The sequence below is a fragment of the Lampetra planeri genome, chromosome 61 (assembly GCF_965212315.1).
Source record: "Lampetra planeri chromosome 61, kcLamPlan1.2.h2, whole genome shotgun sequence".
Lineage (NCBI taxonomy): Eukaryota > Metazoa > Chordata > Hyperoartia > Petromyzontiformes > Petromyzontidae > Lampetra > Lampetra planeri.
In genome coordinates this window covers 3,847,564-3,872,831 of record NC_136167.1, presented here as the reverse complement: position 1 = coordinate 3,872,831, position 25,268 = coordinate 3,847,564, and the positions used below count along the sequence as shown (strand labels likewise).

At 53.4% G+C, this 25,268-nt stretch overlaps 1 protein-coding gene across 2 annotated transcripts; it reads right to left on the bottom strand.

Moving 5' to 3' along the window:
• Positions 1–570: 570 nt before the first annotated feature.
• On the bottom strand, positions 571–23,878 carry AJM1 (apical junction component 1 homolog). 2 transcript variants are annotated; one of them, XM_078619065.1, is made up of 3 exons: positions 23,473–23,878; positions 9,397–11,452; positions 571–4,405 (listed from the first exon to the last, which is right to left on the bottom strand). In XM_078619065.1, exons 2-3 carry the CDS (start codon positions 11,414–11,416, stop codon positions 3,900–3,902), a joined length of 2,526 nt encoding a protein of 841 aa, XP_078475191.1. In that variant the 5' UTR covers positions 11,417–11,452; positions 23,473–23,878; the 3' UTR covers positions 571–3,899. The 2 variants fall into 2 exon arrangements, with proteins under 2 accessions (XP_078475191.1, XP_078475192.1); XM_078619066.1 differs by lacking the exon at positions 23,473–23,878 and having other exon boundaries at positions 9,397–13,719.
• Between the last annotated feature and the right edge of the window lie 1,390 nt (positions 23,879–25,268).

Below are 25,268 nucleotides of genomic sequence, written 5' to 3'. Positions count from 1 at the left end.
GTAGGCGATGGTTAACCTTATGCAAACTCCAACCAAATGCGCTGGTGAGTATTTAAGTTACTCTTTTTTTTCATGTCATTTTTAAAAGTTACTATTTTCAATAATAAATTGCTATCATGCATTTATCATGTGTACATATCATTATTAAGGTCATTGCCCTCATATATCGCTCATAGTTAAACAAAAAATGCACTGTCGAGAACGCATCCCCATTTGGAACCATGTTTTCGTGACCTGCTATAATGCTGTTTCGTACCGCGCTGCGTTTACCAAGAACGCAACCTGAGCACTCTACGAGGTATGCCTGCGTAACATTATTGTCATTATCAAGCGCAGCACCCTCGTACGTCGCGTACGCATAGCGGGGGAGCAGCTGGCGCGACTGCAGAGCGACGGTGCACAGGTAGCCGGCGCCATTTACATCTTTGCGTCACTTTATTGAGCGACTGTGCTATTTTTGTTGTCTTGGTGTGGTCTGGGACTGTTGTTGTTTTGCTGCCTTGCCTCAAGCGTGTGTTTAGTATCGAAACATCGGCAGGAACATATGTACTTATGCAATTTCTACTCATATACGTTTTTTATATATATTCACATTTTCTCTATTTCGCACACCTATCTGTGTTTGTGTATTGTGTTTGTTGGTGCAACTTGCCGAGCCCGTGCCCCATACCGGACATCTGTAAAAAAGAGCTTTATAGCTCAATAAAGATTTTGATTCGAATCTCCCGGCGTGGGCTCTGTCCACTCAGCCGCATGAACGCGTTCACCAATAGTTATTCTACATTCGGCAGGTTTGCGTATGTATGGGGTAGATGCGATTAACTATCACCTCTTCCATCCGAGATGTCCGACCGCCGTGGAAGGGTGGGCGTTTCCAATACCAGTTTGTGTGGCGAAACGCCGCGTCTCATGCGCGTCAGTCTCACCCCCGATGAGGGATATCGGTGAAGCGTAGCCCCTTCGTAAATGTTGTCACCTGCCCGCGGGTCTGGCCGCGGTTAGGAATCGTCGGCGCGTTTAAAGTCTTCCGACACGACCGCCAGCGATCGCGCCCTGTGCTATCGCCCAGAGGATGAGACCGCCCCTCCCTCTCAGATCGCCTCGAGAAGCTTCAGCATTTGCCGCCGTCAGCCACGGTCTATCCGCTGCTGGATGCGGAGGCCACCATTGCTCGTACTGCCTCTCCACGAGCCTCCCCCTTCCAATTCTAACTACAGTCTGTGTTCTCCTATAACGTGGCGGCGGTAGTTGTAGTTCCATTCCTGAAGAACACTGCGTTATGGAAAAATGGCGTTATAATAAATAATATCAAATATAGGGGGGTGAAGCACAGTCCGCGATAACGGGAGATGCGCAACCAGGTCAAACGAAGACCGAGGCACGTGGGTAGCAACTAGAAGCATCCAGCAGCATCCCAATGCCTTGTGTGACGCTACACCCAGGCAGCCGCACGACCGCTTATTCCTACTCACGCGACGTAGTTCTGTTCGCTCAATCTTGTTATATACAATTTGCATCCACGTTATAAAGATTTTGTTCCGTAATAGATTCATCGCGTTATGAAAACATGCAGCGTTATAGGAGAACAAACTGTTTTGTTTTTTACCAGGTAAGGCTCATTCAATACTGAGCTACATAGCTCTTTATCAGATGCAACCTGGCCACAAATGATAGTTGAATAAAGTGACATATCATCACATAGAAATTTCAACCAGCAGCTAAATACTCTGAATGATTGACGTTGATTCTGAATGTGCAGGGAAAAAACCGGAGGACCCAGAGAAAAATCCACGCAACCACGGGGGGAGAGAGAGAGACACGCAAACTCCAAATATACAACAGGCGTCAGTCAGGATCGAACCCACGACCTCCTGCAGGCGACGTAGTTCACGTCTCCTAGCCACCGGAACCACGACGCGCACTGCCCAATCCCACCCCAATGCTGCATACTCCCCTGACCGTCCCGTGTGATGGGCTCTCAAGACCTGAGTGCATCCTTGCACCCGCGTGCTCCTCTTCCTCCTGTCTCAGCACGCCTCTCTCTCCACACCACTCTGCATCCCTTTGCAGTGCTTGCAGTTCTTGTGGGAGGAAGCAGCAGCAACAAGACAAGGTGCCTATCCAGGATGGGTTCATCACCACAGACCCTGAAGGGAGGGTTACCACCTGTCCTTGGGTTTTCACAGAATCAGCCTCTTGTTGAGTGAGGCCATTGTTTCCCATCCGACCAAATCTGTCAAGTCGTGCCAGGACATTCAAGATGAAAGTGAAGATGTCATCTCGGTCAAAGATGTAGATGCCACAACTACCCACCCTCCACAAGAAGCTGCCCTGACAGCCTCATCACACAGAGACCCACAGACGCACACAGAGATCCACAGACTTACAGACCTACAGCTCTTCCCTGACAGTGTCCCGCCATCTGCTGTGAGGTCTTCTCTTCCCATGCCGGATTCAGGTTGCCAGTTGGGTCATAATAATGATCATAATATGAACCATGATGCAGCAGCGCAACGGTAGCACGCTGCGATGAAAAAAAAAAACAACGACCCGAGCCCGATACCCACCCATGGCCAACAACACCAGTGACGATTATCTGAACCGGTCCTGGGCCTCCGTCAAGGTGGACTCAGCCTCAAATGAGTACCCAGGCTGGTGTGTAAGCATCCGCCACTGAGGAAACAAAGGCAGTCGGGCGTGGTTTTAGACACCCACCCCCTTCATGTGCCAATTCCGGCCTTCATAGGTGCTGCTACTCGCTACTAACAGCATTTACCCTAACAGGCTGTTGAGGGTATACGGGGGAAATCTATGAGACCTTTATGCCAGCATAAAAAATGATGAAAAATAAGAATAGGTTAAATTTTAACTTAAAGCTTTCGTGAATGCAGGAATTAATATTCATTGGGTCTTTCGGTAAAGTAACGTAGATAGGTTCAAGGAAAACAAACAAAAAACTACGACGTTTCGATTGTAACACAAGCGGTCGTCATCAGGAAAAGGGGGGTTAGTTAGGAGAAAAACCCACCACCGCCGCAGTCGCTACCCACCACTTACTTTAACATTGGCTGCTGACGTTTGGGCTACGCCCATTTCAAATCTTTATAAACAGTTTGTCTTTCGAAGCTAACACCCCTTTTGCTGATGACGACTGCTTGTGTTGCGATTGAAACGTCGTAGTTTTTTTGCTATTTGTGTTGTTATTTTCTTTGAACCTATCTATGTGACTTTACCGAAAGATCCAAAAAGTATAAGAATAGGTGTTACCCTTTTTGGAAATAAAATAGGTGTTACGATTGTTCAAACACCAAATATATACTTTTTGCAAGGCATCAAGTCTGCATTAACCACGCATACTTGTGGCAAAACACGCAAACACACAGGCTCTGAAAATGATACACGCATTGTCCTTGAAACTAATTGGCCTACACCAGAGATAGCCTTCTTTGTGGCCTAGTTTCTACACCAATGTTATTCCAGAGAATGCCAAAAGGCGAACAATACAAAGACACGTATCAGAACACATACAGCTCGGTTGAGCATTTATATCTATGGGACCTTTTTGCCAGTATCAAAAATGATGAAAAATAAGAAGAGCATGTTTGTTTGCATGTTTTGCCGCAAGTACGTGTCGCGAATGCAGACTTGACGCCTATAGGTGTATCTATTTGGTATTTGAACATCTTAACACAACTCATGTTCTATTGCCAGGAAGGGTAAAATCGCAATTAAATTTTTTTTCATCATATACCCGTGGGGGGATCTTTGCCTTTAGTATCGTGACATCTTCTGTGATGCATCCCAGGTTATTTGGAACCCCTAAAGTTGTGAATGGGAGCCGCGGTCTCCATGCCGATCGCCGCCCGGTTTTTCGTTTCCCCTCCCATGGGTCAGCGCCGTCACAGCAGATCCCGCAGCAGCCTGGGGCTGTCCACCCAGCCCAGCGCCAGCGGCTCGGACGCCGGCAGCAGGAGGCACAGGAAGCGGCGCCCGGTTCGCCGGTCCAGCGGGTAGATGGCGGCAGGTGGCGGGCGGCTGCCCGTCTCCACGTAGCGGCACAGCGCCGCGTAGTGCCGCGGGTGGTCCCGGCGCAGGCACACCCCTCGCTCCCGCAGCTCCCGCTGAATGGATGTGAGCGCCAGCTCCCGGGAGCGACGGCCCTCCGCACCGGGGCGCTCCCCGTCGCCGGCACCGGCCGGCGGCGTCAGGATGAGCGTGTCGGACGCCGAGGCGGCTGCGGCGGAGGAGGGGGACGACAGAGGAGGCAGCGCCGGTGGGGTCGTAGCCGGAGCCAGCCGGATCTTGGCGAGGCGGCGGGCGGTGAGCGGCCCGGCGGGCGCCGAGACGCTCACGCTGAGCACGAAGCGCGAGTCCGGGTCGTACTCGGAGCCAGCAGTCTGCAGCTCTACAAGCGGGGGGGGGGGGGGGGGGGGGCAGGGGTGCATGCCGTGAGGCACATGGCCTCCTTCCGTGAAGAGGTCGGTGCTCATACCGAGGCTTGGTAGCGGAGTCGTCGCACCATAAAGGCAAGTGCGCTAACAGCTGCACGACGATAAAACTAAACTATTTTGCATTTTACCAGGTAAGGCCCGCTGAGCTATATAGCTCCTTTATAGCAGCCAAATGCTGTCAACGCATGTTTATACGGACCCATAAAGACCCACACTCAGAGACCCATAGACAAATACAGATCCACAGCGACACATACTTATAGAGACCCACAGAGATCCAGGGACTCGTATTGAACCACAGAAACCCAGAGAACAATACCCATTGTTCTGCCTCACGGCAGGAGTTTTGCCTCACGGCAGATGGGGGGGGGGCGTATGTACACAGGAATTTCCTGTTTTTGATGCTGGTTTTGGTCACGTGACCAGGAAGTTGCGAATTAAGATCCCCGCTTAACCACGCGGGCGTCGGCCATTACGCACATGATTCAAGATGGTGGCACACATCGCGTCCCAGTGAAACCAGCCGCAGTTGTCCATCGTGGGACTTTGAGAAGCATTGTCTGTAAGTTTGTTTATGTTCTTATAATAGTGGCAATGCTGTTGTAATGTTGGAATGACCGTTATAGTGATGTAAATGCCTTTATGGTGCTGTTAAGTTGTTGTGGTAAATACGAGGCCTAGTTAGTAACGAAGCTTGAAACTTTCCTTATTGTGGATGTTACTTGTGATTTAGTAGGTCGAGTCAGACTTGTGCCCAGGTGGCTATGTTGCGATCCTGAGAGCAAAGATGACGAAGTATCTCATCCACAGTTTAGTGTTATGTGTAATGCTGTACATTTGGGGTGCAGTGTGCTGAATACACGATGTGCCTTTATGCAACGCAGCGGCTTGTGCTCTTGTGTATTTGTTCAGTAGTAGTGTGGGGGCCTGGTCCATCCAGGGTCTATTGCTGGGAAACATGTTATCTGGGACAATGTTCTGGTGCTGTGGTGTTCATTGTGTTGGTGTTTCCGGGTTATAACAGATGCTGTATCTGTGTTTTCTCACCAGTTTTACCTCGTTAAACTCAATAAATGACGTTTGGAGTCAGACGTTCATCCTGGCTCCGAGGGTTTATTGAACGCGAGATTAACTACTCAGCACAGCGAGGCCGAGATACCCATCGAGACCCATACGAAAACTAAACTATATTTATTTTACCAAGTAAGGTCCACTGAGCTATGTAGCTCTTTTTCTATAAGCGACCTGGCCACAAATGATACCACAACAAAGTGGATTACCATCACGAGGAAATGTATAGTAGCCGAATACTCTATACGTATGACGTTGATTCTAAATGTGAAGGGGGAAAAACAGGAGGGCCCGGAGAAAAATCCACGGGGAGAGAGAGATGCAAACTCCAAATATAGAGGTGTCATCAGGGTCGAGATCCAACCCACGAACTCCTCCATACCAGGCAATGGAGGAAACACATCAACCACCGCGGCGCCCCACAGCAGGGCCCTCACAGCTCCGTTGCAGCAAATAACCCGACCCTTAACGAATCCTTGGTGAATAAAACTGAACCAAGGGCAGCAAAATGAATGTAGCGTGAGGTGCAGCACCCGCACAGGTGGAGGGAGAGAGCCGCGGACTCCGATTTGCCTTGAGGCGTGGGGCCTGAATGACCCGGTCACCCGGGAGACCCTCGTAGGCACCACAAGGGGCTACGGTGGCTAGGAGATCTTATCTTGACGTCACTTATATGGTATCTTAACCAAGGCGCTTTACAGAGAATTAAGAACGGTACAACATGTGTGTGTATGAATGTAATCGTCGAGATGTGTGTCTTAGGTCACCAAAAATACACTTGAGGAATTGTGAGCGGCTCCCAGCAGCTGCCTGGTTTACAGGTGTCCCTCACTGCATCGCTGCAAATGTCAGTCAGATTCATTCAGGTTTGTGTTCATGGTGTCCTGTCCAGTTTCCACAGTCAGGGAGCGATGCTGCTGCTGTGCGTGATCCCTGTCGAGTAATCTCCAGGTTAATATTTCAGAATTGCGGATGTAGTTTTGGCTCGGTACCAGTTCCACTGTTGGTGTGGATTTAACTATGGGAGGAGGAAACCAGAGAGACCAGAGGAAATCCAGGCAGAACAGAGGGAGAGAACACACAACCTGCACTCTCTCTGTAGAACAGGGGGAGAGAACCACCAACCTCCACTCACTCTCTCTCTCTGTAGAACAGGGGGACAAAACACACAACCTGCACTCTCTCTGTGTGTAGAACAGGGGGAGAGAACACACAACCTGCACTCGCTCTCTCTGTGTAGAACAGGGGGAGAAACCACACAGCCTCCACTCACTCTCTCTGTAGAACAGGGGGAGAGAACACACAACCTACACACTGAATAACAACCGCCATTTGCCATTCAGCGGTGGTTACGTCATCACGGCGTGTGGGCCAGGTTGGGTGCACTTTGAGGCCACTTGAAGTGTCGAAGGCCCACTGGCAGGATGTTATGGCACAGACCCAGGTGCCATCGGTTGACTCACTGAGGCGACTGGCAGAAGCATCACCTGTGTCCTGTACTGTATCAACTTGGTGTTTTTTGCTGCCCGGCGCTCCGCTCGTTGTTGTGAGCGTTGCTCCTCTGGCATCTGCCTCCAACTGCCCAGTAGCGTCCTTCACGAGCCTCCTTCAGAGAGGCCGATCCTGACACTGCTGACAGCAGTCACCAGTAAGCCCACTCAGCTCCATACCCTCCTCTACCATATCAGTCCATCTTTTCTCTAGCACTTAGAAGGGAGGGTATGACTATGACCAAGAAAACCAGAAGCTTCATGTGGTGGGATAGACCAAGTAGTTTCTACACAGCGTTACGTAGCTGGAGTGGCATCTGGAGTGGCATCTTACAGATGACAAGACTATAGTCAGTGGGAAGATGAGCTCCACGGAAGGTGCTGGTGTCAAGGACATGGGCCCGCATCCGCTGTTCCATCACTATATAGTGCAGAAGACGTTCTTGCTCTGACCCGGTGTGCATCCATGATGTTGTGGGGATGCGCGGATACCGGAATGTGTTGGTAATGACAAGCCCATGGGCTGCACAGAAGTCGAACAGCCTCTTACTGTTATTATTGAGCTGATCAGGCCCATGCCTTCCAATCATTCTAGCCAGGGGCGCAACGACTATTTCAAGGGGGGTATGCAAGATACGCCTGTAGACCCCCCTCCTTTCTCCCGATTTACTTTTACTGAAATAGCTACAGATAATATAACCCATCTACAATAATATGTGGGCTATAACTCTATATATACAGTAGTCCCTCGGTTAACAGTGACATCAGTTAACGGTTTGTCTGTTAACGTTTCGCCTCCCATAGGAGCCCATGGTTTCGATTTAATGTTAAGATGTTGATTAATGGTATGTTAACGTTATGAAGGCGGGTACCAATTTAGACCAGCACTCATAAGTGGGGCTGAGCCATCGCATCAGCCAATCAGCGATGTCTATTTATGAGTGATGAGACCTCGACTGGGTTTTTTACAATATAACTGTAACGTTTTTTTGTTTTGTCAGTGGAAACAGCTCTATTGCAGACAACTTATGAGTGAATTATATTCACAGTTATTTCGGTTTACAGTAGTTTTCGTGGAACAGATTAAAAACATTACCCGAGGGACTACTTTATTATTTGAGTTGCACTGTGTATTGGGTTTAGATTAGAGGAAGACAGTCTCACAGTGACAGTATTCGTCAAATATTAAAATACTTACAATTATCATGCGTCTTGCTTTCATGTGCATGTAAGTTAGCAAAACACCCTTGTCTTCAGTAACACACACCAGTAGCGCTTACTATATTTTACGCTGTGTGTATATTTCTGAAATATATTTTTTTCATTTGTAACAATGTTTTTGGCAGGTTATGGTTAATTGTTGGAATATTTTATTGTGAATCATTTTTCTCAACATTTTGAACTTGTTTATCTGTTGATTCGGGGCCCCTATGTGTCTCATTACGCTGCATACCCCCCCAACCCCCCTAGGTTGCATCCCTGACTCTAGCTCAGGTGCCTGCATCATGACCCACTCGAACATTAAAGTCAGCCAATAGGATGACTCTATCCCCCACTTTTGCGAGCACTTGGGACAGGTCAAAGAAGGCATCTGACTCATCAGCCTTTCATCCCTCCACTGATGTCCATCTTGGGTGGGGGCATAAGTAACTACCTCCACCATTCTTTGATTCTGGTTTATTGGGAGGCAAGTCCACAGTAGCTTAGGGCTTACAGTTTCCCACACCTCTTTCACCACACTCCCACACCTCATTCATTATTTTGTTCAGAAGAAGAGCCACTCCCTGTTGTTTAGCAGTGTCCGCCTCCCAGGAGTGGACTCTTTACCCATCATGGTGGCAGGAGCCAGAGACAGTCCACTGTACCTCCTGAATGTCAGAGATCCAGGTGGTACCAGTCCGGCTCCCGACAAGGGAGTGGCAGCCTCTCCTCTTTAGTGAGCATTAGAACATTCCACATGGTGACTCACAGTGGCTTTTTGCCATTTCTGGAGGAACTCCGAGGGTACGGGCTCAGTCTCCTGGCTCCGCCAAATGGGGTTTGGCCAGTAGACGTCATAGACGCCTGTCCCCCTGGGGCCTCCGGCATAAGTTTAGTTAGACTTTTTCCACGTAGTTTAGTGGTAATTAAACTGAAGGTGGAGGGGTTACCATCCCCTCACACCTGTCCAGAGCCCCCCATGGCCCCTATGGTGGCTACAAGTGCCATGAAATTAGCCTTCCCTCCCCGTGGCATTGCTCACCACAGCATTATATTCCGGCACCTCCGAGGAGGTAGCGTGTTGTGTTGCCGGAGTCTATAGAACAGGGTGTGAGAGAACGTTGCAGTCGCAGAGTGCCCAAATCAACGATGCCACCCGCCCGCTTGCTTTCACTTCCGCTCACCATGCACGTAGTCGCCAAGCCGCCGCGCATGGGCCTGGATCTCGCGCAGAGAGAGGTAGGCGGGCGACACCAGGAGGCCGTCCAGGCCGTGCCGCAGGAACGCTGACGCTGACGCCGGACCCGGGAAGCCCAGAAAGAGGCAGCCACGCCCCCGGGACAGGTACCCAACCCGCGCCGCCCTCGACAGCACGCGGCGCGACTCGGCGTCGGTGCGGCACAGCCGCAGCACGCGACGGCAGAGTGAGGTGGGCGCCGGCGCCGGTGCAACTGCCTCGGAGAGGCGCCGGTGCCGCAATCGGCTGGCGGGGGACGCCGGGAATGCTCGGCCAGTTCCGTCCACCGGTCTCTCCTCTCTGTACTCCTCCGTATCCTCCTCTTCCCCGGCTTCATTCTCCCGGCCACTGGCACCGCCGCCATCATCGCTGTCAATGAGGCTGTGGAGCTGCTGGGCGAAGCGGTCAGACTGCGCGCTGGACTCGTCGGAGAGTCGCGGCGAGGAGTGCACCGCAATGTCAGTGAGGATCTCGTCGAGCTCCTGGCTGGCAACAGGCGATGCCGGCGACACCGTCTTGTGCAGCGCCAGGCTGCCGAAGCCCAAGTAATCGGTGGCACCACCGCCGACGCCGGCGCCGTCGCCTCCACGCAGCTCCTCCATCGACCGGCTGCCGCCACCACCACCCACTGGCGAGAGCTCGTTGTCGGTGATAGTAATGGATGGTGCAAGGCGCCAGCCGGGCCCGCTCGCCTTGCTGAAGATGGCGCTCTCGGAGAGCGAGAGGGCAGCGTAGCGGCGAGGCGATCGTGACAGCTGCACCACGGGGATGCGGTCAGAGCGCGGCGGTGCCGAGCGTGGTGGTGGAGTCGGAGTCGGAGTCGGCCGACCCTCACGGCTGCGAGTGCCATCACCACGCCGGCGCTCCGCCAAGCACGCGTAGAGGTTATCCAGCGACCGGGAGAATGTCCAGAATGATGAGCCTCGAGTGGGGGGCGCTGGAGGACTCGGCGTCGGCACCAGCGCCGTGTCAGACGTGCGTCGGCCCTCCAGGTATGCCGGCGTCGGCAAGAGGTGGCACGACGGCACGTAGCCAGCGCTCGCTGGGATGTGCGGCTCGGAGCGGCTGTGCGCCCAGTTCACCGGCTGCTCCCGGCGTGCCGGCGACGACCGGTAGCGTGTGGAGTCCAGCGGGTGGAGGTCGATCCTCTGCCGCACATGCGATGGTGCCCCGGTCAAGCTGGAGGCCGACGTGGCGAGCCGGCGATCGGACGGGTGGAGCGGTGTCCCCGTCGACCGGAACGTGAACGTCGCCGCCGGTGCCCTCCGGCCAGGCTCGTGCACCGAGAGCATCGCGTCCGGCAGGCCACGCCGGGGCGTCCATGTTGGTGATGGTGTCGTGGCAGTAGACGGCTCCCGGCGCCAGTCACCGCGCCGGCGATCGGAGCCCGCTTCCCGAGGGATGAGTGGGATGGGCACATGGTGGTAGGGCCGCTCGTGCCGCGTCTGGTACTTGCTGGGGTGGATGTCGTAGAGCTGGCTCTTGGTGGCCAGTGAGCCGGTGCTGCGACTCACCGCCTCACGCGCCCGCTCCTCCGCCGCCCGGCGCAGCGGCGTCAGATACTGCACCGGCGCCCGCGAGTGGCGCCACTCGGCGAGCGGCCCCGGCGCCATTGGCGGCGGTGGCCACGGCGCCGGAGGTCCGGGCTGGCGCGACACAAACCTCGGCATCAGCAGCTCGGGGCTGGACGCGCACAGCGGGCCCGGCGTGATCCAGGGGGGCCGGCGTGGTAACGGCGGCTTGGGTTGGGGGCGCGCCGGTGCTGGCGCCAGCTGCCGACCGGCGGCGCTCTCAGACATAGCGGCCGCCGCGGAGCCGGGGCATCGCTTGCGGTGCGAGGGTGTCGGCGGCTCGGAGGCCCAGGGGGCGAGGGTGCCGGGCCAAGCGCCGGGGCGAGCGCCGCCGGGGGACCCGCGGGGGCGACGCAGGGCGGAGGCGATGAGGTCGGGCGTGTCGGAGCGCGTCATGGTCCGGGGTTGCACCCCGAGCTGCCCTCGCGGGGCCTGTGGTGGGATGGGGGGGTGAGGGGGGCCGGTGCAGTGACCGCGGTCGATTTGTCGGCGTGTGTATTTGAATGGGGGTGGCAGAGAGTTAATTGGTAAACACGTGCGAGTGGTTGGCGAGTTTGTCAGGAAACGCTGTGACTTCTGAGGTCTGACATCTGCTCTTTGGTTGCCTGCCTCACCAATCCGCCCTCAACCCACGCTGCCCTCGCAACGCGTTCTCTTCCTCAAATCTCCCAAGTTGCTTATGCTATCCTCCCCTCAGCCCTGCACACGCGCGCGCATCCCACATGGTGGAAACTCAGCACCGCTGTAAGGCTGGGCTCGTGCGGGCAGGGTAGGTTTTCTAGCGTGGCAGCGCTAACCGCTGTGTCACCGCTCCTCCCGTGAACGTGACAAGATACCACGGCCTTCATGGGGTTCCGACTCTCGCAGCCCTCAGAAATCAATAGTTGTCCTGTAACCCTCCTGACTAAGGGCTGTCATGCAGAGATGCGGGCAAGTGGTTCAAACTAAAACATATATATTAATTAAACCAAATACTCGTTTTATTTTCACCAGGTAAGGGCCCGCTGAACTGGCCACAGATGATAGCTCAACGAAGTGGCTTATCATCATCATGTGAATATTCATAGCAGTAGCCAAATAACTCTGAACGCGTAGCGTTGATGATAAATGTGGAAAGGGAAAAACCCAGAAGACCCAGAGAAAATCAACACAACCATGGGGAGAGACACCGCAAACTCCAAATATACAGCAGGCATCAGGGTCTGTATCGAATCCACGACCGCCATCACGGTGCCTCCAAGGCAAAGATGCAGTCTTGAAATTACAGGTGACCCCTGACTTACAACGGCTGGACTTGCGACCCCCCGCTTTTATGACGTTTCTTATAGTATGTAAGACCCCCACAGTAACGACCAAAACTTGTATCTATGATCGCCTAATGACTGCTACTGACGCCGAGTCGATTGGTGACGAGTCTGCGCATTCCATGCATATCATGCGCAGACTCGTCTGATGGCGCTGCTTTGCTCTTCCGCCGTATTCGTATATACAGTAGAGCCCATCAGTCTGCAGGTGTGCCCAGAGCGAACGAATCTCTTTCACAACGCTCTTCACTTTTTTTGTCTATTTTCTTCCAATTTTTCAAATATTAACTTTTCGCTATGTCTGAGAAGAGGAAATATGATGCACGTACAGAAAAGTACTTAAGAATGTTCAAATGTTTGTTTTTACGTTTGTAAAATGTTATGTTAAGTTCCAATAAATGTTTGTAAAGGTTATTTTCATTTATTTTCGTGGTCAATTTTTGCATTTTAATGTTTTTTAATGGGTTTTCAGGAACGGAACCCCAATTTATAACATTGCGGGCGTCGTCCAGGAACCAATTATGTCGTAGGTAGGGGGGTCGCCTGTACTCACAGCATTTGTTATGTAATGTATATATGTTGAACTTTTTTCGCACCATACGTAGCCAACCATGCTAATGTACGTATGGAAACCAACTTCTTTCGCACCATACGTCGCCAACCGTGCTAATGTATGTATGTTGAACTACTTTCGCACCGTACATAGCCAACCGTGCTAATGTATCCATAATGGAGGGGTTTATTTTGGTTAGATAACGTAAATATAAATGTGCCGTTAAACCCGCACCACCTGACACAGATAATTAGTAAGATTTGTCACGTAAACAAAACGTGGCAATTAGTTATTAGTTCAGCACACCAGTTGTGTGTTGGAGAGTGAACCGACTACAACATTTACAATTCGAGTACCGTGACGTTTCGCCCGGTAATTACAACAACCAGCATCATCAGGCGATAGTCATAATTGCGGAGAAATCCTCCTCCTGTTTCGATCTTAAATAGGTAATAAATGTGATGTCATAAGTTGTGAGCCAATCAGGTGTGAAGACCAGAGGGGCGGGGTGCTAATGTATTCATATAAATTACAATGGATATATATGTTATTGGTTGGGTTAGTCAGAGTTAATCAGCATACATAATGTACATTATATACATTATGTATTTACATTATGTATGTACATGTTTTTGGTCCCCAAAAAATCTCAAAACCTGTTATTGACTTCCCACAGTTAATCACCACCGACGTACCTGTGTAGGCATGCAGTTAGACAGTGTATCACTTGATAGTACACTTCCAAGCTGCACGAAGCCTATAGCCCAAACAAAGAAAACCCTCGATTAAGCACTGGAAAACCCGTCACGGCCTCACTGGATAACAAATATTTAAAATATAGCGGGTGGTAAGCTGAGGGGCACAAATGGAACGCTGGAGAGTATCCGCGATGCATAAGAGTTGATGTGTTGTTGAGGCGATGTCGTTACATGATGTGCAGACGCAGAGCGCAGGTATTGGGAAGTTATTGCATGGTACGTGCCCGTTCATGGCCACCAACACCCCAGTCCTGGGCCTCCTCCCTTAAGTCGACTCAGCCTCAATGAGTACCTGGTGCGGTGTGTGAACGTCGCCACAAGGAAGACAAAGGCGGCCGGGCGTGGTGTTGGCCACCCATCCCCCTCGTGCGCCGTGCCGGCCTTCATAGGTGCTGCTTGCTAACAGTACTTGCCCCAACTGTCTATGACAGACTATACGGGGGACCTGTGTCTTCCAACAACACTGCACATTGAGCTGCAGGCTCCGAAAGCTTTTAGAGAGGAGACCTTAGTAGCCCCGTGATTAAGCTAAAGAATGTACTCCTCCAAAGTGCAGAACTCGAGAACTAGAAGCCAATTTTATAACAATAGACAATCGAGCGTAATTTTTGACCTAGTCTTCCACGCCGGCCAAACGTCTTGAAAAAGCCGTGGGAATACCCACGGCTTGACCCACCAGGCGCAACCTGCCGATTAGAAAACTCAACTGTTCATGTTTGACCAGGTGTAAGGTCCACTGAGCTATATAGCTCTTTGTTTAGAAGCGACCTGGCTATCACAAATTATAGCTCGACGAAGTGGCTTATCATCATCACGTGGACATTCATAAGAGTAGGTGAATCATCGAAACGCGTGACAGTGATTCTAAATGTGGAGGGAAAACCGGAGGGCCGGGATAAAAATTCACGCTACTACAGGGGAGGAGATACGCAAACTCCAAATACACAGCTTCTCGTCAGATTCTAACCCATGACCTCCTGCATACCAGGCGAGGTAAATAACATCTCACCACCTCGACGAGATTATAGAACAATGTAATTGTCATCCAGTTCAAACTATCCACTGCTGGATATAATCCATATATTTCCTAGAACGCGATGGGATGATTCCATCACTCCATCTCCATTGATGAATCGCCCCTGCAGGATCGAACCCAGGACCTCTTGCACACCATGTTAGCGAGATGACATCATCGATACTGCGGTTTGAGCAAATGTCTCAGCCCTGACGCCAACACCAGAAAGTCGAATCTAAACGAGATTTTTTTTTATTTTACCAGGTAAGGCCCACTGAGCTACATAGCTCTTTTTCAGAAGCTCGACAAAGTGGCTCATCATCAATTTGGAAATTTATAGCAGCCAAATATTCTAAACGCGTGATGTTGATTCGAAATGTGGAGGGAAAAACCGGAAGACCCAGAGAAAACACCACGTGACCACGAGGAGAGATACAAATAAACTCCAAATTTACAGCAGCCATCAGGGTCGGGAACGAACCCAAGGCCTCCAATATACCAGGCGAGGTAGTTAACATCTTGCCACCGTGGAATCAGCGGCCACAGTTGAAAGGGCCCAACGCTGATTGAGTGCAGAGTCTGGGCAATGTTTAACGCAAGATTAAAAAAACCGGAGCCAGCAGAGCGTCGTGGCTCTGAGGTCGACCCGCTCAGTCGCATCGCTTCCCCAGCGCGGCCCCGTCGCTGCAGAACTGGTCAGGGGAATATTAAAATTAATAAGAGTAAAATAAAAAATAAAATAAAAATCACGACGTTTCGGAAGCAACACAAGCTTCCGTCTTCAGGTGGAACCGTCACAGCACGACTGCTGCATCAAGGGGAAGATAAAGTGCACACCAGATGAGGAGGGTTCTTGTTGAGTGTAAAAGCCAAAGTATCATGGTTAGTCCAAGGGTAATTGCTGCGAGATTTAATGAGCAACCTCTAAATATGTCTTTCATCCAAATGTATGCACCGACATCAGACAGCACAGAAGAGAATATTGAAGAATTCAATGAAACACTGGAAAGAACGTGAAGGGGACTGCCTAGGACAGATATTACGATATTTGTGTGGGACTGTAATGCAAAACATTGGGAAGGATAACACCAGATGGGAACGCGTAATTAATCCGCGAGAATTTGCTTCAAAACATGACAGAGTCGCATGCAAAACCCAGTTCACACAAAAAGACTGCAAAGCATGCACATGGAGAGCACCGGATCTGGTAATGATCGACGGACGCCGGAAAAGATCAGTTCGACTGTGCAGAACATACCGAGGAGCTGATGTGTCATCGGACCACAGCTTGGTACGATGCAACCCGCGACGAAAATTAAAATGTAATATACAGTCACTCGAGAACGAGGAGACATGAAGTGGAAATATGACGAGGAAATTTCGAGAAGGGTCATGGGGGGGGCAAAATAGAACATCACCTGAGCATACAGAAAGGAATGCAGGAAGCAGTAAAAGCAGTAAAACCCTTCGGAGTGAAACCCAAAATAAAATAGAGAACTCGGGAAACCTTGGAACTAGCACAAGAAGAGAGAAAAGTAAGGCTAAAGATAAGGGAATTGGATGAGATGGCGACTAAGTACAAAAAGCTACACAATGAGGTAAGGACATCGACACTAAGAAATGTCGCGACATTGAATAGCAATGTAGTGGTATTGCAATGTAGCGACATTGCAATGTAACGACATTGCAATGTAGCGACATTGAATAGCAATGTAGTGACATTGCAATGTAGCGACACACGAGGGGGTAAGTAGCAAACACCACGCCCGGCTGCTTTTGTCTCCGCGAGGAGGCCCAAGACCGGTTCAGATAATCGCCACTCGTGTTGGCCGTGAACAGGAATCGAACTCGGATCGGGGTTGTCGTGCAGCGCGCTACCCGCTACACTACCACTACACACATACACACACACGCGTGTACACACACACGTGTACACACACACAACGCGTGTACACACACATACACACGTGTACACACACACACGGGTACACAACCACACACACACATAACGCGTGTACACACACGCGTACGCACACACGCGTACGCACACACGCACGGGTACACACGCACGGGTACACACGCACGGGTACACACGCACACACGCGTGTACGCACACACACGCGTGGACGCAAACACACACGTGGACGCACACACACGGACGCACACACACACACACGCGTGTACACACACACACACGGAGAGGGGTGGGTGGGAGGGGGGGCTGAAGGGGGGGGTGGAAGGGGGGGCTGAAGGGGGGAGGGGTGGAAGGGGGGGCTGAAGGGGAGGGGTGGAAGGGGGGGTGAAGGGGAGGGGGAGGAAGGGGGAGGGGGGTGAAAGGGGGAGGGGGTGAAAGGGGGAGGGGAGTGAAAGGGGGAGGGGGGTGAAAGGGGGAGGAGGAAGAATTTGGGGGAGGGGGGGAAAGGGGGGAGGGGGAAGGAGGGGGAAGGGGGGCGTAGAAAAAAACTAAACTTTTACCAGGAAAGGCCCACTACTGAGCTGTGTAGCTCTTTTTCAAACGCCACCTGCCTTCCACAAATGATAGCCTGACGAAGTGGCCTATCGTCGTCATGTGGAAATGTATAGCAGGAGCAAAGTGCTCGAAACGCGTCAAGTCGATTGTAAACGTGGAGGGAAATCCGGAGAACGCGGAGAAAAATCCCCGCGACCACGGGGAGAGAGAGACACACAAACACCAAATACACCGCAGCAGGCGTCAGGGTCGACCTCCTGCATACCAGGCGAGGAAGTTAACATCTCCCAGCCACCTAGTTGATGATGATGAGAGACACGTCAACTCCAAATACACAGCAGCAGGCGTCAGGGTCGACCACCAGGCGAGGAAGTTAACATCTCCCAGCCACTGCGGCGCCCTCGACACCGGAGAGTCAGCACAGGGATCCCTCAATTCACGAACGAGCAACATTTCTTGGGAACGCAAATTGACACATCGTGAACACGTTTAACGATCAACGAAATATCCGCATTGACGACACATAACACACAACCACCACTCTCTTTCTCTCTGGAGAACAGGGGGAGAAAACATCCAGACTGAACACTCTCGCTCACCCACTCGCTCACCCGCTCGCTCACTCAATCGCTCGTTCACCCAAACGCTCTGTAGACCAGGAGGAGAACAGACTCCAATAACAATCGTCATTCGCCACTAAGTGGCAGTGACGTCACCACAGCGATTGTGCCAGGCCAAGTGCACTTTAAGGCCACGTGAAGTGTCGAAGGCTCACTGGCAGGTGACGGGACAGACCCAGGTGCCATGGGTTGACTGAGATGACTGGCAGATGCACCACCTGTGCCCCCTACTGTGCCAACTTGCTGTGCTTTAATCTAAATTTGAAGTTTTCGTGACTGCACGGATCCATAATCGTTGGTTCTTTCGGTAATGTCACGTAGGTGACTCGTAGGTGACTTTACCGTGTGCTGTGCTTTAGCCACCTGGCACTTCGCTTATTATTGTGAACGTCGCTCCTCCGCCTCCCGTTGTTGTTGGAGGGCGACTGCCTCCAACTGCCCAGCAGCGTCCTTCACGAGCCTTCTCTGCAGAGGCCGATCTTGACACCGCTGGTGCCAGTCGTCGGAAAATCCACTCAGCTCCACATCATCCTGTACCGCATCATTCCACCTATTCTCTAGCCCATGCCGTGCCCATTTAGACCCCTTTATCCAGCCGAACAAAAGCTGTTTAGGCATGCGATCGCTTGGCATGCGGTCTCCATGACCCAGCCAATGCAGCCTTGCCTACCGGAGGAGCTCACTGATGGGACTTTGTCCAGATCTTTCAAGCATGCGTGAGCTCCTCACACAATCCAGCCTGGATAAACCCAGGATGGATTGTAGGCAGGCCAGCTTGAATGTTTATAAAAGTCTAAGATGTTCCATTAGGGGGGGGGGTCCACTTTCCTAAGCAGAGAGAAGAGAGGGCATGATTATGGCCGAGAAGAACTGAAGCTTCGTGTGGAGTGACAGGCCAGGTAGCTTCCACACAGCGTTAAGCGGCTGATGAAAAGATAATGCCGCTCGACTGATTCAGTGAGAACTCTGTTGTCAAACTGGAGCTGATCATAAGCACACTGCCCAGGTACGGAAACCTCTCCACTCCCTCCACAACTGCCCCGCTAATGGAGAGTTGAGGGGGCGGAGTGTTTGATGAAACAAAATACTCAGGCAGGTGCTTAGTTTTGGAGGGGCTGATGGTTAGGCCCCACATATTAGTAGCACGCTCCAGGTCAAGCAGAAATGCCTCCAACTCCTGCTCTGAATGAGCAGCAATCACAAGATCATCAGCATACTTAACATGGTTAACCAGGAGGGAGCCATCCCTCGACCGTTCCCGGGCATCGATCAGTCTCCCATTGTATCTGTACCAGATGGAGATTTACCCGGTACAGCCATGAAATACTTCTCGAACTAAGTGGTCGAAAAAAAACATGTTAAATAATGTAGGTGCCACACATTTACTCACCCACTCACGTTATAGAACAGGGGGAGAACATTCAGACTCCACACACCAGAGGTGGGACAAAGTCATTGTTATGCAAGTCCAAGTCGAGTCGCAAGTCATCAAATTCATGACTCGAGTCTGACTCGAGTCCAAGTCACATGACTCGAGTCCACATCTCAGAGGTGGGACAAAGTCATTGTTATGCAAGTCCAAGTCGAGTCGCAAGTCATCAAATTCATGACTCGAGTCTGACTCGAGTCCAAGTCACATGACTCGAGTCCACACCTCTGCCACACACTCACTCTGTAGAACAGGGGGAGGACATTCAGACTCCACTCACTCACTCTGTAGAACAGGGGGAGAACATTCAGACTCCACACACTCACTCTGTAGAACAGGGGGAAAACATTCAGACTCCACACACTCACTTTCTAGAACAGGGGGAGGACATACACACTCCACGCACTCACTCTGTAGAACAGGGGGAAAACATTCAGACTCCACACACTCACTTTGTAGAACAGGGGGAGGCCATACACACTCCACGCACTCACTCTGTAGAACAGGGGGAGAACATTCAGACTCCACACACTCACTCTGTAGAACAGGCGGAGGACATACACACTCCACACACTCACTCTGTAGAACAGGGGGAGGACATTCAGACTCCACACACTCACTCTGCAGAACAGGGGGAGGACATTCAAACTCCACACACTCACTCTGCAGAACAGGCGGAGGACATTCAGACTCCACACACTCACTTTGTAGAACAGGGGGAGAACATACAGACTCCACACACTCACTCTGTAGAACAGGGGGAGGACATACACACTCCACGCACTCACTCTGTAGAACAGGGGGAGGACATACACACTCCACGCACTCACTCTGTAGAACAGGGGGAGAACATTCAGACTCCACTCACTCTGCAGAACAGGGGGAGGACATACACACTCTACGCACTCACTCTGTAGAACAGGGGGAAAACATTCAGACTCCACTCACTCACTCTGCAGAACAGGGGGAGGACATACACACTCTACGCACTCACTCTGCAGAACAGGGGGAGAACATACAGACTCCACTCACCCACCCACCCACTCACCCACCCACTCAGATGTCATGATCAATGACATCTAGGATATTATTCTTTGTTTAATTATTATTATTGTTGTTGTATCAGGTAAGGCCCGATAAGCTACGTAGCTCTCTTTCAGAAGCCACCTGGCCACAAGTGACAGCTCAACGGAGCCATCACGTGGGGATTCATAGCGGCAGGCACTCACACACGGCGCGTTGTGTACCCACACACACGGGGCGCGTTGTGTACCCACTCACACACGGCGCGTTGTGTACTCACTCACACACGGGGCGCGTTGTGTACTCACTCACACACGGCGCGTTGTGTACCCACACGAACGGGGCGCGTTGTGTACTCACTCACACACGGAGCGCGTTGTGTACCCACACACACGGGGCGCGTTGTGTACCCACTCACACACGGCGCGTTGTGTATTCACTCACACACGGCGCGTTGTGTACCCACACACACGGGGCGCGTTGTGTACTCACACACACACGGCGCGTTGTGTACCCACACACACGGGGCGCGTTGTGTACTCACTCACACACGGGGCGCGTTGTGTACCCACACACACGGGGCGCGTTGTGTACCCACACACACACGGCGCGTTGTGTACTCACACACACTCACACACGGGGCGCGTTGTGTACCCACACACGCACGGCGCGTTGTGTCTCACACACACACGGGGCGTTGTGTACTCACACACACACACGGCGGGTTGTGTACTCACACACACACGGCGCGTTGTGTACTCACACACACACACGGAGCGTTGTGTACACACACACACGGCGCGTTGTGTACTCACACACACACGCCGCGTTGTGTACTCACACACACACGGGGCGTTGTGTACTCACACACACACGGGGCGTTGTGTACACACACACACGGGGCGTTGTGTACTCACTCACACACGGCGCGTTGTGTACCCACACACGCGGGGCGTTGTGTACTCACAAACACACGGCGCGGTGTGTACACACACACACACGGCGCGTTGTGTCTCACACACACACGGGGCGTTGTGTACCCACACACACGGGGCGTTGTGTACCCACACACACACACGGCACGTTGTGTACCCACACACACACACGGGGCGTTGTGTACCCACACACACACGGGGTGTTGTGTACTCACTCACTCACGAGGCGTTGTGTACCCACACACACACGGGGCGTTGTGTACTCACTCACACACGGGGCGTTGTGTACCCACACACACACACACGGCGCGTTGTGTACCCACACACACACGGGGCGTTGTGTACTCACACACACTCACACACGGGGCGCGTTGTGTACCCACACACGCACGGCGCGTTGTGTCTCACACACACACGGGGCGTTGTGTACTCACACACACACGGCGGGTTGTGTACTCACACACACACACGGCGCGTTGTGTACTCACACACACACGGAGCGTTGTGTACACACACACACGGCGCGTTGTGTACTCACACACACACGCCGCGTTGTGTACTCACACACACACACGGGGCGTTGTGTACTCACACACACACGGGGCGTTGTGTACACACACACACGGGGCGTTGTGTACTCACTCACACACGGCGCGTTGTGTACCCACACACGCGGGGCGTTGTGTACTCACAAACACACGGCGCGGTGTGTACACACACACACACGGCGCGTTGTGTCTCACACACACACGGGGCGTTGTGTACCCACACACACGGGGCGTTGTGTACCCACACACACACACGGCGCGTTGTGTACCCACACACACACACACGGGGCGTTGTGTACCCACACACACACGGGGTGTTGTGTACTCACTCACTCACGAGGCGTTGTGTACCCACACACACACGGGGCGTTGTGTACTCACTCACACACGGGGCGTTGTGTACCCACACACACACACGGCGCGTTGTGTACCCACACACACACGGGGCGTTGTGTACACACACACACGGCGCGTTGTGTACCCACACGGGGCGTCGTGTACCCACACACACACGGGGCGTTGTGTACACACACACACACGGCGCGTTGTGTACCCGCACGGGGCGTTGTGTACCCACACACACGGGGCGTTGTCTCACACACACGGCGCGTTGTGTCTCACACACTCACGGGGCGTTGTGTCTCACACACACACGGGGCGTTGTGTACACACACACACGGGGCGTTGTGTACCCACACTCAAGGGGCGTTGTGTCTCACACACACACGGGGCGTTGTGTACTCACACACACACACACGGCGCGTTGTGTCTCACACACACGGGGCGTTGTGTCTCACACACTCACGGGGCGTTGTGTCTCACACACACACGGGGCGTTGTGTACACACACACACGGGGCGTTGTGTACCCACACTCAAGGGGCGTTGTGTCTCACACACACACGGGGCGTTGTGCACTCACACACACACGGGGCGTTGTGTACCCACACACACGGGGCGTTGTGTACTCACAAACACACGGGGCGTTGTGTACCCACACACACACGGGGCGTTGTGTCTCACACACACACACGGCGCGTTGTGTACACACACACACGTGGCGTTGTGTCTCACACACACACGGGGCGTTGTGTACCCACACACACACGGGGCGTTGTGTACACACGCACACGGGGCGTTGTGTACTCACACACACACACACGGGGCGTTGTGTACCCACACACACACACGGGGCGTTGTGGGTGTGGGGAGCGGTGGCGCTGCGGTTAGCGCTGCGCTCCGAACCCATCGATCCCGAGTTGGATTCCCCCAGCGACCGTTGACGGCGAATATCTGAACCGGTCCCGGGCTTCACCTAGGTCTACTCGGCCTTAAATAAGTCTCTGCTACGATCGGAATCAGAAAGACAAAGGTGGCCCGGCATGGTGTTGGCCTTCATCACTGCTCGCTGACAGCACTTCGTGTGCGCCGTGAGCGCCCCAGGGGAGCGGTGGCGCTGCGCCGCCGCGCTCCGAACCCGGCGTGCCCGAGTTGGACTCCCGCTCGCGGTGCCACCACCAGCATCACCAAGTGAGGATCATCGTCGGAACCGCTCCTGGGGCCTCCATCATCCGAGGCCGACTTGGCCCTGAATGAGCGCCTGATGCGATGCGTTAAAACATCGCCACTGGGCGGGGGGGGGAGAGACAAAGGCGGCCGGGCGTGGTGCTGGCCGCCCACTCCCTCGTGTACCACAGTGCCGGCCTTCATTGGCGCTACTCGCTAACAGCACTTGCCCCAACAGTCTGTCAAGGCTACACGGGGGAGGGGGGGATCTTTGCCTTTGCGTAGCGCTCACCTCGCAGCCCGCTGCGTGAGCCCAACTCCGACTCCGTCACCTGCACGGGCGAGACGCAGCAGCGCCTGTGCCGATGCCTGTGCCGATGCCGACTGACGAGACGGCGACGTTAGAAGAGGCGATGACTGCGTGGAATAGACGGTGGCGACGAAGCTGGTAGTGCAATGCTCCTGTTGAATCGACGGTGGCGATGATGGTGCCGATGCGATGACGGTGATGATGGTGACGGTGGTGATGATGCCGATGCGATGACGGCGGTGATGATGATGCCGATGCGATAACGGCGGTGACTATGGTGGTGATGGTGCCGACAATGCGCACTGCTGCAGCGGAGGTGGCGGTGGTGATGGGCTCAGCCTCCTGCACACGCGCACTGCTGCACCGCCGTGCCCCCCACCACCACCACCTCCCCTCTTCGCATCCCGCCTCTATCTCTCCCTCCCTCGTTCGCCCTCCCTCTCCCCGCTCACATTACATCCTAACCCCCCACCCTTCCCCCCTCATCTCCCTCCCCCCATCTCCCCCCCCTATCAACCCCCCCCCCCATCTCCCCCCCCCCATCAACCCCCCCCCATCAACCCCCCCCCCCCCATCAACCTCCTTCCGCATCCCCCCTCCTCCCCATTATCTCCCTCCCCCCTCCTGCCCATCAACCTCCACCCCCCCCCAACTCCCTCCCCCTCAACCTCCCTCCGCATCTTCCCATCTCGCCTCCTGCCCATCACCCCCCCCCAACTCCCCCCCCCCCCATCAACCTCTCCCCATCTCCCTCCCCACCATCAACTTCCCCCCCCATCTCCCCCCTCCCCTCCCCCCCATCAACCTCCCCCATCTCCCCATCTCCTTTCCCTCCCCATCTCCCTGCCCCCATCAACCTCCCTCACCATCTCCCCCCCACCCTCTCTCCTCCCCGCTCCCATTGCGCCCTCTGCGCCATCCACCGCCCTCCTCTCTCCCCCTCCGTCTCCCTGCCAACGTTCTGCCGCAATCGGTTACCGCTCCCAGACTCTCCCGACTCTCGGAACCGGTAACCGATTGCGAGAGGCGGTTACCAGTTTGGCGACCCCATTCACTCCAGCAGTGAGTCGTGGGCAGGACTCGGCACACGACGAGACGTCTATTTTATTGTGAAGCTGCCCGCCCCAACGCAGCAACAGACAAACATCGCCCCCCCCCCCCGTGGAGCCTGCCACGCGAAGTGCTTTACAGCTCATCGGATACCTCCGGCGTATGTATTCTGATGATTTCCAGGTGGCGTTTAGGGGAGCAGCATCTATGAAAGCCGGCGGGTGGGTGGCCAAAACCAAGCCCGGGCCGCCTTTGTCTCTCCCGCCGGTGGTGGTGTTCACTGCACACCGCACCAGGTACTCATTTGGGAGGCCGTTTCAGATGATCGTCAACTTGTGGTTGGTGATGGCCGGGCTTGGAACGGGGGCAGCGGAGCGCAAACCGCTGCACCACCGCTCCCCACAAGGGTACACAACATACAAAGATCCCCCGTATAGCATTAACAGACTGTATGGGGCAAGTGCTGCTAGCGAGTAGCAGCACTTATGAAGGCCGGAACGGCACACGAGGGGGTGGGTGGCCAGCACCACGCCCGGCCGCCTTTGTCTTTCCAATAGTAATATTTTTACACACCGCACGAGGTACTCACTTGAGGCCGAGTCTACCTAGGGGAGCCTCAGGACCCGTTCAGATAATCGACACTGATGTTGACCGTGAGCGCAGCGCGCAAACCGCCGCACCACCACTCCCCACCACCATCACTCACAGGCAAAGGGAATTATCAAGGG

Coding starts and splice junctions, on each gene's coding strand:
- AJM1 (XM_078619065.1), bottom strand. CDS start 11,416: ATGACGCGCTCCGACACGCCCGACCTCATCGCCTCCGCCCTGCGTCGC. Junction 4,406..9,396: donor GCTTGGCGACTACGTGCATG/GTGAGCGGAAGT, acceptor CCCCGCTTGTAG/AGCTGCAGACTGCTGGCTCC.